The sequence below is a fragment of the Puma concolor genome, chromosome A1 (genome assembly GCF_028749965.1).
Source record: "Puma concolor isolate L17-30 chromosome A1, mPumCon1.1.hap2, whole genome shotgun sequence".
In the NCBI taxonomy this organism is placed as follows: Eukaryota; Metazoa; Chordata; class Mammalia; order Carnivora; family Felidae; genus Puma; species Puma concolor.
The window spans coordinates 95,572,092-95,587,151 of record NC_141667.1 but is presented as its reverse complement, the minus strand read 5'-3'; the positions used below and the strand labels follow the sequence as shown (position 1 = coordinate 95,587,151).

The following is a 15,060-nucleotide window of genomic DNA, read 5'->3' as shown; positions in this document are numbered from 1 at the left end:
AGAAAATCCAAGTAAAGATCACTTTTAACTACATTAGGCACTCTGTTTACATTTCTTACTTCAGTTACAATGTACTGTATTTCCTACTTACACTCTAAGAATTTAGCTTATAAAAGTATAATTAGTATTATACTGATCCCATCTTCAAGGGATTTTATTACTTTCTCAATTACCCTTTCTTCAAACTGGAATGTTTTTTTCTTAAGCTATAACTTCATATATGAATGTTATATGAGGGAGGATGCACACCCACACCCACCCAGCCACCCACCCACACACACACACACACATTTCCTCTGGCTAACACATTTAATTCTCTTAGACCCTCTATTCTCTCATTTTATTTTGCAAGTATTTTTCCACGTCATCTCTTAATTAGTAAGTTATTGTCCTTTCTTTTACCCACCCTCAGAAATTGTTCCAGCCTTTTCAAGCTATTAAAAAAAGTGCACATGTACATAAATTTTGACTCGGCCCATAACTGGAATAAGATAATATTGATATTATTTGAAGCCCTCTAGAGGTGGATTTGAATCACTTCCTCAGAGCCTGCCAATAACAAGTTTTATGGAGTGTTGTTTTGACTCTGCCAGCCCCCCAAAAGAACAAAATGTCAGTCATGGTTCTCCCAGGGGATAAAAGGGAGCTAGAGCCCAAGCCAAACTGAGAAGATGGCAGAGATCTATGGTGTTGAATAGCTCCCCTGTGAAGGGTGTGGGATCTTTAACTGGAACTGAGGTTCTTGACTCAGAAACCTTTAGGTTAAAAAGACCTCTTGGATAATTCATTAAGTGTGATATGATCAGATCTGGCCTTCTCTGATATGTTTTTTTTTTCAAACTAAATATATAAGTGTTAAGTATGTTAATGTGAACTGCAGAATTTATTTACATTATTTCCTTCTAAGAAGATAAACCATATGCTCGTCTCAATCCCCAACTCCTAAAAGAACTCCAAGGGAAAATATTTTTGTCCTATTGATTAAATGGGTGACTTCTGGACTTCTAAATTAAAGGTGAATTCTGCATTTTGAGAGAGATGCATGTGAGTTTTACTAGTAATCCTCAACCGAGCAAGAAATAATTTTAAAACTCTCCATTTGGAGTTCTGAGCTCATTGTGCCACTGAAACAGTGCTATCAAAATGCAGGTGACAGTGTGTCTAGCCTTGCTGACAAAAGACAGCATAACTAGTGAGGAGGAAGATATTTAATATCTGTATATTGCTTTAGAGCCCTAGCATATGTTCACACTTTACTCTCAACAGTTTTATGAAGAAGACAGGGGATGAACTACAAGCTCTATTTTACAGCTAAGGAAACTAAGCCTAAGAGAAATGAAATAACATGTTGCCCCAATTTTTAGGTAGGAGAACCAAATTTTCTGATTCTCAGAGGTTCAATACTCTTTATTAGCTTACATATAAGAAGGATAATATAGAGTATTTTACAATAAAAAGGTAGAAAAGGGATATAAGTAGTACTAGTAAACAACATTAAAAAAGGAGTAAGAAATTTTTAAAAAATGTAATACTGGCACTTAACAAAATACAGGTCTAATTGGAGAACAAAAAACATGTAGCTGGAAACCTAAGAGGGATTTTGAACAAAACTGTTAAGCAGTAATGGCCCAAACTGTCTTATGATTCACAAATAAAAATGGCTAGAAAAAGAATAGGATGAAAAGGAATGAACCCAGGAAACAAGAGAAAAGGGAGGAGAGTTTCTTGAGAGAACTGGTCTTCTGCTGGAAAAGGAAGAAGGTGGGGAAATGAAGTTAGTGATAATGTGGACAGCATGGAACAAAAATCTGAAATAATTAGGCTGTGAATGGAAAGAGGTAGGGAGAGAAATAATTGGGGGTGATGGAGATAATATATATGATGCTGCTGATTAAAGAAAAAAGGGTAGTGGACATACAAGAGACACCAGTGGTATCATCATGCAGTTAGAGCCCTGAACCCCACGAACCTGGAACAGGGGCAGTGCAGAAATGAGCTGCAGAGGAGCTCATCGGAAGGCAGACACAACTACTCATTTCTAGAATATTGTTAAATGACATGTTTATTACTTGGGGCAAACTCTTATGTTAAGTGAAATGTATTTGAACTTTGCTTTGTGTAAGTTTTTCCTTATTGTCTTTGGTCTGCTCAGTTATACTGAGCTCCTGGAGGGCAGAGATCATACCTTGTTTAACTTCGGGTTTTCAGAGCCTGGCAGACATAATGCCTTGGTACAGTAATGTTTACTGAGTGAAAGAACTCCTGCCTAACCACTAGAGGACAGAAATTATGTTTGTATTTGAAGAAGTCTCTTATATCTCCACATAGTGCACAAGGCTACACAAGTACACACTTGGTAGTCAATTAATGCTTAAAGAATAAGCACTACATCACCAAGCAAGAGAATGTTATCAGCAGTAGGCACAGGATAGTGGAAAAACTTGTCTCCGGAAATAGGAATGGAAAAATTAGCATGGAAGGAATCACAATAGATCTGATATGAGGGCAGATTAGAAGATGGTATTTAATTTGTCATTATGAATCTTTAAAATTTCCAAAGTGCTTTATAAATTACAAAGTACTTTTTCAGGAGGTGGACAGGGAGATGGGCTAAATGGGTGATGGGTATTAAGGAAGGCACTTGTTGTGATGAGCCCTGGGTGTTATATGTAAGTGATGAATCACTAAACTGTACTCCTGAAACTAATATTATACTATATTAACTAACTGGAATTTAAATAAAAACTTGAAAAAACAAATAGTATTGGCTGTCTTAGGGATCTAACAATGTATTAGCCAAGTGTACCTTCCCATATAGAATTTTGTTTACATCTGTCTGGTGTACAAAAATACTGATCATTAGTGGAAATTTCAGAAAGATGATGTTAAGCACTCTGGATGATCCCACCTTCATGTAATAAAAAAAAATCATCTTTAGACACTAGAATACACTTCTCAAATACAAAATTAGAAATTTTAGTGGTGACCACAAAGCATAATTCAGCTAATACCAATTGTTAGATATCGAAGACAGACGATACAATCATGGTCATGTGACCTGTAAAGGTGTTTCCCAGAGAGATGGTTCTAATGGAATTATACAGTGAATCTTATTTTGAAAACAGGCCTTTTGACAGTTTTATCCATTCATCACATAAGTAAGCTAGTGCTTCTTTATAATGATATTTATGACAACAAATATTTATCTATTTTAAGAAAAGAAAAAGACTTTCCTGATGGTCCCTAAACATAGATATGCAAAGTGCATATACTACTTGCAAGGCCGAGCTGCCAGGCAATGTAGACGTAATGTTGGCATGCCAGTTACACTCTCTTTGTCTCTCTCTCTCTCTTTTTTCTTTTTAGCTTGAAGTCTTCATTTAAAAGGTTTTGTAGCTCAATCAATCTTACTTTATTTTTCTTGGCACCAATTATTATACATGAATATAAATTAGAAGTAGGATTAAAAATGAAGTTGCCCTTTAATGAATTTTGGTATTTATTGATATAAAGCAGACTTCTAAGAGAATCATTCTAATGGTAGTTAATAATTATTTCTTATCAGCCATTTTAAATATATTTTGACCCACAGAGAACTATTTTAAATTTATCATGACCTAAAAATTTATCATGACCTAAAAAGTATTTAGGTATTCTTTTTTTTTTTTTTCCAACTTTTTTTTTTTTGTTTTTTTTTTTTTATTTATTTTTGGGACAGAGAGAGACAGAGCATGAACGGGGGAGGGGCAGAGAGAGAGGGAGACACAGAATTGGAAACAGGCTCCAGGCTCTGAGCCATCAGCCCAGAGCCCGACGCGGGGCTCGAACTCACGGACCGCGAGATCGTGACCTGGCTGAAGTCGGACGCTTAACCGACTGCGCCACCCAGGCGCCCCTAGGTATTCTTCATAAAAAAAAAGTAAGGCATCTTAGCAAAGGATTAATTTTAAATACTTAAACTATCGGAGGAGGAAAAACACAGACAGAAGCTATTAGAAGGCTCTCTTTCCTACTTGTATTAATATAATTTTCTTCTAATTACTTTCCTATTCTATTCTGGGGAACTAGAATAATAATTGAGGATGTCAGCATTGCCTAATAAAGGTCTGAAAGACAAATGAGATGTATAAATGCAATGTCCTTATAACATATAACGAATAACAACATCTTTCCAAGTCCCTCTCTCCTCAAGTTGCTCTAGACTTCCTTACATTTTCAAAAGATTATCTACACTATGTCAACTTGTTTTATAAATGAGTGACATAATAAAGGTGGTTAAATTGGTTATTACTTGGGTATCAATTAATCATGTATACAGTATGTCTTTTAAATGAATCTTACCATGTTAAAAAACTAATTTTACCCTTTCCCGTTATATGCATTGATCATTTTTAACTTCCACTTAATTACATCTGGACCTCTATTTTCAAACACTTGTTCAGGGGCCAACATGGTGGAGAAGTAGGGGGAATCCATACTTCCAGCATCTCTCAAACAAATAAGTGTAGAAGCCAAAGGACTTTGAACACCAGAGCCTGGGAGGAAAAGAGACCGAATCTACTAGAAAGAAAATGGGAAAGCTGGAAAAAAGACAGGTGGGTGACTGTGAACTGGGGGAGACAAAAAAAAAAAGCCCACGTGGACACGGAGGGGAGGGACCCCTTCTGCAGAGAGACAAAGGGAAGAGAAAGAGTGGCTAGGGAAGTGCAGGACCATATCTGGACAGGAGAAAGACCTGGGACTGAGACAGAGGGATCCAATCTCTAACTGCGGGGCTTTCTTCGGACTGGGGCTGGCTCCCTCTTCCTGCACCTGGGGAGGAGGGGAGCCAGCCATGGGTGCGGTAGTAGGTCAGGGGCTAAGTCTGCAGCTGGAGAAAGTGGTTCCCTCCCTGGACGGCTGCGCAATAGTACAGAACCTGCCTGCCTTCACCATCCCCCGGGTGCAGTGGATGGGCTGAGGGCGCAGTCCGCAGGAGGAAAAGGCAGCTGTCTCCCTGGAGTGCTGTGGGAAAAGACAAAGGCTGCCTGCGTCTGCCACCCCTGGGGCTTGAGGCAAGGGCGGCGGCTCAGTCTTCAGTAGGAGAAGGCCATCCTCCCTGAAGTGCTGTGGCACAGACAAAGCCAGCCGGACCACGTATCACCACACTGAGAGGCGCCTCCCCAGCACCAGAGTGCAAGGAGCAGAACTTTGAATCCTAGCCAAGTGCAGGGTCAGGAGATTGGTGGAGAGAGAAGGACCGCCCCGTCTGTGCCCGTGGCACAGTGAGGACGACTCAAACTGAGTCCACTGGGTCGTCTCCATGGAGAAGACACTGGGGAACCACCATTTCCATCCACCACCACCACCACCACCACCACCACCACCACCACCACCAAGGTGGGGCCTCAGGGATCACTCCCAGGGCCCATAGTGGAGGTGGGTCCAGAATATGCCAAACCATGACCCTTTGCACTGGGTAATTGCATATCCACTGGAGCGGCACAGACTCTGCAGACAGCTACTACCTACAAGCGATGCAGCATTACCTGGATTAACTCTAGGTCAATTCTGGATATACAGATATATTCTCCCCCCACCCCCACCCCTCCATTTCTTCTCCTTATCTCTTCCCTCCTGTAGGCTGGTTACTCTGGTTATTGGTCTGTCTAAACAGACATATTTAATCCATTTTCTTGATACATGTTCTACACCTCCTGTTTTACACTCCTTTCTCTCTCTCTGGAATAATCGAGCCATATAGTTTCTCTGTCTGGGTAACTTTATCTTCATTTCGTTTTCCCCGCCTCCTTCTTTAGTTTTCTCTCTCTCTGGATTAAGCCTTTTAGTCTCTCTGCCTAATCAATGTTTATTTTTTGTCCCCCCCCCAAACCCCGCTCCTGTCATTTCACTCTTTGTATGTGCTCTTCCATCAGCACTGCCTCCACCCTCTTCTTTATTTGTAGTTGGTGTTTTGGTGTTTTTTGTTTTTAGTCTTTAGGTTTTTGTTTTTGTTTATTTGTTTGTTCGTGTTATTTGTTTGTGTGTTTGCTCACTTTTGTCTCCTGTTTGTCTATCTTTTTTCCTTTACAGGGCTACTCCAAGGAACAAATCAAAGCACACCTGGTGGAGGTTCCAAAACATTACTACAAGTAGGATAATGAAGTAACCAAAGTCACAACAATAGAGAGCAAGTAACAACCCCTGAAAAAACACCTCCTGAAGGGCCAAGCCCTGGACAGTGTATGACCCTCCTTGAATATAGCAGTGCTCACAGGTGCAGAGCACACAACAAGCATAAGGGACAGAAAACTAGCCAAAATGATGAAACAGAAGAATTCTCCTCAAAAGAAACTCCAGAAAGTAGAGACAACTAACGAATTGATCAAAACCTATTTAAGCAATATAATGGAATAAGAATTTAGAATAATAGTCATAAAATTAATTGCTGGGCTTGAAAAAAGCATAGAAGGCAGCAGAGAATCTATTGCTACAAAGATCAAGGGACTAAGAAACAGTCATGATGAATTAAAAATGCTATAAATGAGGTGCAAAATAAAATGGAGGTGACCACAGCATGGATTCAAGAGGCAGAGGAGAGAATAGGTGCATTAGAAGATAAAATTATGGAAAAAGAGGAAGCTGAGAAAAAGAGATAAAATTCAGGAGTACGAAGGAGGAATTAGAGAACTAAGTGATGCAATCAAATGGAACAATATCTGTATCATAGGAAATCCAGAAGAAGAAGAGAGAGAGAAAGGGGCTGAAGGTATACTTAAACAAATAATAGCTGAGAACTTCCTTGATCTGGGGAAGGAAACAGACATTGAAATCCAAAAGGCATAGAGAACTCCCTTCAGACATAACTTGAATTGATCTTCTGCATGACATATCATAGTGAAACTGGCAAAATACAAGGATAAAAAGAGGATTCTGAAAGCAGCTAGGGATAAACTGGCCTTAACATACAAAGGTAGAAACATAAGGGTAGTCAGACCTATCTGCTGAAACTTGGCAGGCCAGGATATCTTCAATGTGATAAACAGAAAAATATGCAGCCAAGAATCCTTTAACCAAAAAGTCTGTCATTCAGAATAGAAGGAGAGATAAAGTCTTCCCAAACAAACAAAAACTGAAGGAATTCATTACCACTAAACCAGCCCTACAAGAGATCCTAAGGGAGATTCTGTGAGTGAAATGTTGCAAGGACCACAAAGTACCAGAGACATCACTACAAGCATGAAACCTACAGACATCACAATGACTCTAAACCCATATCTTTCTATAATAACACTGAATGTAAATGGACTAAATGCTCCAGCCAAAAGACACAGGGTATCAGAATGGATAAAAAACAAGACCCATCTATTTGCTGTCTACAAGAGACTCATTTCAGACCTGAGGACACCTTCAGATTCAAAGTGAGGGGATGGAGAACTATCTATCATGCTACTGGAACTCAAAAGAAAGCTGGAGTAGCCATACTTATATCAGACAAACTAGACTTTAAATTAAAGATTGTAACAAGAGATGAAGAAGGGCATTATATAATAATTACAAGGTCTATCCATCAGGAAGAGCTAACAATTGTAAATGTCTATGTACCGAATACAAGAGCCCCCAAATATATAAAACAATCACAAACATAAGCAACCTTATTGATAAGAATGTGGTAATTGCAGGGGACTTTAATACTCCACTTACAACAATGGATAGATCATCTAGACACAGGATCAATAAAGAAACAAGGAGATGGACTTGACAGATATATTTAGAACTTTGCATCCCAAAGCAACAGAATATACTTTCTTCTTGAGTGCACATGGAACCTTCTCCAAGATAGATCAAATACTGGGTCACAAAACAGCCCTTCATAAGTATACAAGAATTGAGATCATACCATGCACACTTTCAGATCACAATGCTATGAAACTTGAAATCAACCACAGGAAAAAGTCTGAAAAACCTCCAAGAGCATGGAGGTTAAAGAACACCCTACTAAAGAATGAATGGGTCAGCCAGGCAATTAGAGAAGAAATTAAAAAATATATGGAAACAAAGGAAAATGAACATACAACAATCCAAACGCTTTGGGATGCAGTGAAGGCAGTCCTGAGACGAAAATACATTGCAGGCCTATCTCAAGAGATATGGAAACAAAGGAAAATGAACATACAACAATCCAAACGCTTTGGGATGCAGCGAAGGCAGTCCTGAGAGGAAAATACATCCAGGCCTATCTCAAGAGACAAGAAAAATCCCGAATACAAAATCTAACAGCACACCTAAAGGAAATAGAAGCAGAACATCAAAGACACCCCAAACCCAGCAGAAGAAGAGAAATAATAAAGATCAAAGCAGAAATAAACAATACAGATTCTAAAAAAACTGTAGAGCAGATCAATGAAATCAAAAGTTGTTTTTTTTGAAAAAAATAAACATAATTGATAAATCTCTAGCCAGGTTTTTTTTTAACCTTCTCAAAAAGAAAAGGGAGATGAGCCAAATAGATAAAATCATGAATGAAAATGGAATTACAACCAATCCGTCAGAAATACAAGCAATTATCAGGGAATACTATGAAAAATTATATGCCAACAAACTGGACAACCTGGAAGAAATGGACAAATTGCTAAGCACCCAGACACTTCCAAAACTCAAACAGGAAGAAATACAAAATTTGGACAGACCCATAATCAGTGAAGAAATTGAATCAGTTATCAAAAATCTCCCAACAAATAAGAGTCCAGGACCAGATGGCTTCCCTAGGGAATTCTACCAGACATTTAAAGCAGAGATAATACCTATCCTTCTCAAGCTGCTCCAAAAAAATAGAAAGGGAAGGAAAACTTCCAGACTCATTCTATGAAGCCAGTATTACTTTGATGCCTAAACCAGACAGAGACCCAGCAAAAAAAGAGAACTACAGGCTAATATCCCTGATGAATATGGATGCAAACATTCTCAACAAGATACTAGCAAATCGAATTCAACAGCATATAAAAAGAATTATACACCATGATCAAGAGGGATTCATTCCTGGGTTGCAGGGCTGGTTCAACATTTGCAAATCAATCAATGTTGATACATCACATTAATAAAAGAAAAGAACCATATGATCCTGTCAATCGATGCAGAAAAAGCATTTGACAAAATTCAGTGTCCTTTCTTAATAAATACCCTCGAGAAAGTCGGGATAGAAGGAACATACTTAAACATCATAAAAGCCATTTATGAAAAGCCCACAGCTAATGTCATCCTCAATGGGGAAAAACTGAGAGCTTTCCCTGAGATCAGGAACATGACAGGGATGTCCACTCTCACCGCTGTTGTTTAACATAGTGTTGGAAGTGTTAGCATCAGCAATCCAACAACAAAAGGAAATCAAAGGCATCAAAATTGGCAAAGATGAAGTCAATCTTTCACTTTTTGAAGATGACATGATATTATACGTGGAAAACCAAATAGACTCCACCAAAAGTCTGCTGGAACTGATACATGAATTCAGCAAAGTCACAGAATACAAAATCAATGTACAGAAATCAGTTGCATTCTTATACACTAATAATGAAGCAACTGAAAGACAAATAAGGAAACTGATCCTATTCACAATTGCATCAAGAAGCATAAAATACCTAGGAATAAACCTAACCAAAGACGTAAAAGATCTGTATTCTGAAAACTATAGAAAGCTTATGAAGGAAATTGAAGAAGATATAAAGAAATGGAAAAACATTCTGTGCTCATGGATTGGAAGAATAAATATTGTCAAAATGTCAATACTACCCAAAGCAAACTACACATTCGATGCAATGCCAATCAAAATTGCACCAGCATTCTTCTCAAAGCTAGAACAAGCAATCCTAAAATTTGTATGGAACCCCAAAAGACCCCAAATAGCCAAAGTAATTTTGAAGAAGAAGACCTAAGCAGGAGGCATCACAATCCGAGACTTTAGCCTCTACTACAAAGCTGTCATCATCAAGACAGCATGGTATTGGCACAAAAACAGACACATAGACCAATGGAATAGAATAGAGACTCCAGAATTGGACCCACAAATCTATGGCCAGCTAATCTTTGACAAAGCAGGAAAGAATATCCAATGGAAAAAAGACAGTCTCTTTAACAAATGGTGCTGGGAGAACTGGACAGAAACATGCAGAAGAATGAAACCAGACAACTTTCTTATACCATTCACAAAAATAAACTCAAAATGGATGAAGGACCTGAATGTGAGGCAGGAAACAATCAAAACTCTAGAGGAAAAAGCAAGAAAAAACCTCTCTGACCTCAGCTGTAGCAATTTCTTACTTGACACATCCCCAAAGGCAAGGGAATTAAAAGCAAAAATGAACTACTGGGACCTCATGAAGATAAAAAGCTTCTGCACTGCAAAGAAAACAATCAACAAAACTAAAAGGCAAACAATGGAATGGGAAAAGATATTTGCAAATGACCTATCAGACAAAGGGCTAGCATCCAAAATTTATAAACAACTCACCAAACTCCACCCCTGAAAAAAAAATAATCCAGTGAAGAAATGGACAGAAGACATGAATAGACACTTTTCTAAAGAAGACATCCAGATGGCCAACAGGCACATGAAAAGATGCTCAATGTCACTCCTCATCAGAGAAATACAAGTCAAAACCACACTGAGATACCATCTCATGCTGGTCAGAGTGGTTAAAATGAATAAATCAGGATACTATAAATGCTGGAGAGGATATGGAGAAATGGGAACACTCTTGCACTGTTGGTGGGAATGCAAACTGGTGCAGCCGCTCTGGAAAACAGGGTGGAGGTTCCTCAAAAAATTAAAAATAGATGTACCCTATGACCCAGCAATAGCACTGCTAGGAATTTACCCAAGGGATACAGGAGTGCTGATGCATAGGGGCACTTGTATCCCAATGTTTATAGCAGCACTTTCAACAATAGCCAAATTATGGAAAGAGCCTAAATGTCCATCAACGGATGAATGGATAAAGAAGATGTGGTTTGTATATACAATGGAATACTACTTGGCAATGAGAACGAATGAATTCTGGCCATTTGTAGCAACATGGATGGAACTGGAGAGTGTTACGCTAAAAGAAATAAGTCAGGCAGAGAAAGGCAGATATCTTATGTTTTCACTCATATGTGGATCCTGAAAAACTCAAGAGACGACTGGGGAGGGAAGGGAAGGGGGGGGAAAATTACAGACAGAGAAGGAGGCAAACCATAAGAGACTGTTAAATACTGAGAACAAACTGAGGGTTGGGGAGGATGGGAAAGTGGGGTGATGGGCATTGAGGAGGGCACCTATTGGGATGAGCACTGGGTGTTGTATGGAAACCAATTTGACAATAAATTTCATATTAAAAAAACACTTTGTTCAAAAACAAAATTTATAAGGTTATTCTAATAATCTTAATAAGAGTTCCATGTGGAATGAAATACAAATAAAAAACAACACAGAGGGTTGCCTGGTTGACTCTTGATTTCAACTCAGGTCATGATCTCATGGTTGTGAGATCAAACTCTGTGTCTGGGCTCTGTGCTCGGTATGGAGCGCCATCCCCCCCCACCCTTTTTTTTTTTTTTTTACTTAATTTTATTTTTTAATTTACATCCAAGTTAGTTAGCATATAGTCCAAAAATGATTTCAGGAGTAGATTCCTTAATGCCTCTTACCCATTTAGCCCAACCACCCTCCCAAAACCCCTCTAGTAACCCTCTATTTGTTGTCTCGGTATGGAGCCTTTTTAAGATTCTCTCTCCTTCTCTCTGCCCCTCCCTTGCTCATGTGTGCTTGTTTTCTCTCTCTCAAAAAACAAACATAAACAACCCAAAACACAAAAAACCCAGAGATTATACAACACTCACCTTGGAAATACTGTCCATATCTCCTGACCCTGAAACAAAATATGAAAAGAAAATGTTTATTAGATAATAATTTCATATACAAATTAAGTATTCCTTTAATATAAATAAATGCAGTACACTCTTTGTATTTTCCAGTACGTATCTCCTTAATTTTTTAATCTTAAAAAATTATTTACTCAGAGTGCCTGGGTGACTCAGTTGGTTAAGCATCCTACTCTTGGTTTTGGCTCAGGTCATGATCTTACGGTTTCTGAGTTTGAGCCCTGAATCAGGCTCCATGCTGACAGTGCAGAACTTGCTTAGGATTCTCTCTCTCTCCCTCTCTCTCTCTGCCCCTCCCCTGCTCAGGGTCTCTATCTCAAAATAAATAAATAAACTTAAGAAAATTCGTTTTCTCTTATACTGTCTGGTGAGTAAGTATCATCGATGGCAATGCAAGGATGAGCTGTACCTCTCGCTCTGAACCATCTTTTTTGTTTATTTTTGTAATGGTAGAATTAAGAAAAGTACCATTATCATAAATTCCTGAAAATGAAATGTAAGAGAGATCACTTATAAATCGTATTCAATTCAAATTTTTAAAATGTATGCATGTATGTATACGTATATATAGACAGCGAGAGATAAATATATTTTCTGAAATGATGCTTCTAAATCTGACAAAATATAAGATGGACATCTGCAATATTTAAAAATATTATGAGCCATATTTTACTATAATAACCAAAGTGAAGAATTTTTAATAACATTAAAAAATTGACAGCAATCAATATTCATGGCAACCCATCAAAAGTAAGAATGTCTTTATAATACTGTAATTTTAAGTAGATTCCTGGGAGAAATGAAAAATCAGTACTAATTTCTTACTTAAGAAGTGGAATCATACATTAGGTAACAAGGAACAATAATCAGATCTTTGCCACATGTTAGCTTTATTTTTAACCATTTTAACAATTTTTTGGCATAAACATATTCTACTATTTTAATAGTAAAACATTCAGTTATAGTCACAATAAAGTTAGTGCTTATAAACATACATAGTACATTGATACATATTGAATGCACATATGTAATTATGTAGATATAAATATGTGTAATAATGTTTATTATAAAAAGTAATAAGCCACATGCCAAGCATATGTGAAACTCTTCCTCAAATTCTATTCTAGTGAATAACTGAAAATTTTCTATGACCAAATGTCATATTTTTAAAAATAATTTTACAAATTAAAAGATTGGAAACTGAGTTATGTTGCAATACATTAAAAAATAAAATTCTAGAACAGTGCTGACAGGTAGAGCTTTGTGTGATGATGGAGATGTTTCTCTATTCTATGTTTCATTATGGTAGCCATTAGCTACACATGGCCATGTACATTTGATAGGAGGCAGTGCAGCTGAGGAAGTAAACTTTACATTTTATTTAATTTTGACTTAAAATTAAATAGTCACACATGGCTAGTCACTACCATAATTGAACAGTGCAAATTAAGGCTTTGATATCTAGGCAACATATGTATGTATATAAAACAAGTATGGACCTTAAAAGCTCAAAAGTCTAGCAACAGGTTGCAAATAGTTTCTTGATTATTGAAGTTACAGAGCTTTTCAAAGTATTAGAGGCTGGTGTTTGGGCGGAGTCGTGGAATCTGTGTACAACCTAAGTTACTCATGGGCATAGTTATTCCAACTTAAGTAAAAGATGGTTCTTTTTCAAAAGAAAAAAAAGATCATAAGTGTCTATCCCCATTGTCAACTTCTAGCTTATGTTACTGTTACTTAAAACATATATAAACATAAAATAAGTGTAGTTGTTGTTTTATGGGTTTTGTTTTGGATTTGCATTTGGCCTGCCTATATGTACAGTGCACTGTGTGATCTAATTGGTTTTGTGCCACTCATCTCTATTTCTCACTGTTGTGAAACTCTTTGTTCTCCGTGAAGACACTGGGCTTCATTTGGTAAGAAGGCATCATTTATGAGGTATGTTTTCAACTATTAGTCATAGTACTTGAAATCTGCTTTGCCACGAGTATGTGGCACTGCTCTCTTTTAAGAAAATCATCCAGATAATCCAGAATATAATTAAATTTTATTTTTAAAAGAGACAAACATTAAAATACAGAAACAAAGTCAAGAAATTCTTGCAGAGAACATAAGTTCCTCTGAGACTGCATCTATAGACCTTCGTAGACAAACCAGCTCAGAAGATACTGTAGCTCTCCAGGTGAGGGATATGTAATATGTGCTCAGAGCAGCAATATCTCCTTTTATCATAAAACACTCAGATTTTGATAGGTGAAAGTAAATACCTGTGAATAAGAGCTAGGTTAGAACAATCCTCACATTTCTGATTTTCAAATGATCTCCAGTTATCATAACCAATATTCTGTAAAGTCTCAGTCTGAAGTGAAAGTTGAAGCATTTTAAAATAAATTCAAAGTAAATAAAGGTATACAAAAGCAATTTGCAAACTGTAATATCCACTCTGTAGAATAAAAGTTTTGTTTTGATTTCTAAACATCAAATTGCATATCCTTACCTAAAGAGCCATTCATGTGATGTGACTCCATTCCTCCTAATCCACCCATGGGACCATCTGACCCAGGGCCCATTGGAAACTTTAAAAAATGAAGAGAATTTCTATGATCACACTGAAAACAAGTATTTATCTAATGTTACAATATCTATCTTTAACATTGTAAGACACTTCCACAAATTATTTTCATTTCCAAATAATGGAGGTTATTTTCCTAGATTTTTTTGAGCCTTACAGATTCTGAAACTGACTGCCCTACTTTCCTCATACCATCTGCTTTATATTCTGGATCTTCAGGTTAATCCTCATTTATATCCATATTTTCTTCAGATATTCTCAACTAGAAAGCACATACATTCCAGTGCAAATTAGAGGATAAACATTCTCTTCTCTGCTATTGACAGATCTTGCTATATAAGCCAGAGATGATTCCTAGGAAGCTGCTAAAAGTATTGACTTATTAATAAGAATAATTCAACATTATTATGCCAACATTAAGATTTTTCTTAGCAGCCAATCTATCTTTGTTCAAATGGACATAATAAATAATTCCATCTTGTAGTTTAAATACATTTAGCTCCTTGGGGACAGCTCAATATAGTTAATTCTTGGCAGTCTCAACTATGTCAGTTCAATGACAATTGGACGTTCTACAGCAGTTATATTTA

At 37.3% G+C, this 15,060-nt stretch overlaps 1 protein-coding gene across 10 annotated transcripts in view; it reads right to left on the bottom strand.

Annotated features, from left to right (window-relative positions):
• Positions 1-15,060, bottom strand: part of SSBP2 (single stranded DNA binding protein 2) — a 322,394-nt gene that overhangs the window by 10,232 nt on the left and 297,102 nt on the right. For all 10 annotated transcript variants that reach the window (XM_025924980.2, XM_025924976.2, XM_025924977.2 and 7 more), the window contains 2 exons: positions 14,396-14,474; positions 11,854-11,882 (listed from right to left, as the gene is read on the bottom strand). In XM_025924980.2, coding sequence (XP_025780765.1) covers positions 11,854-11,882; positions 14,396-14,474 — 108 coding nt within the window. The remainder of the gene's footprint in view (positions 1-11,853; positions 11,883-14,395; positions 14,475-15,060) is intronic.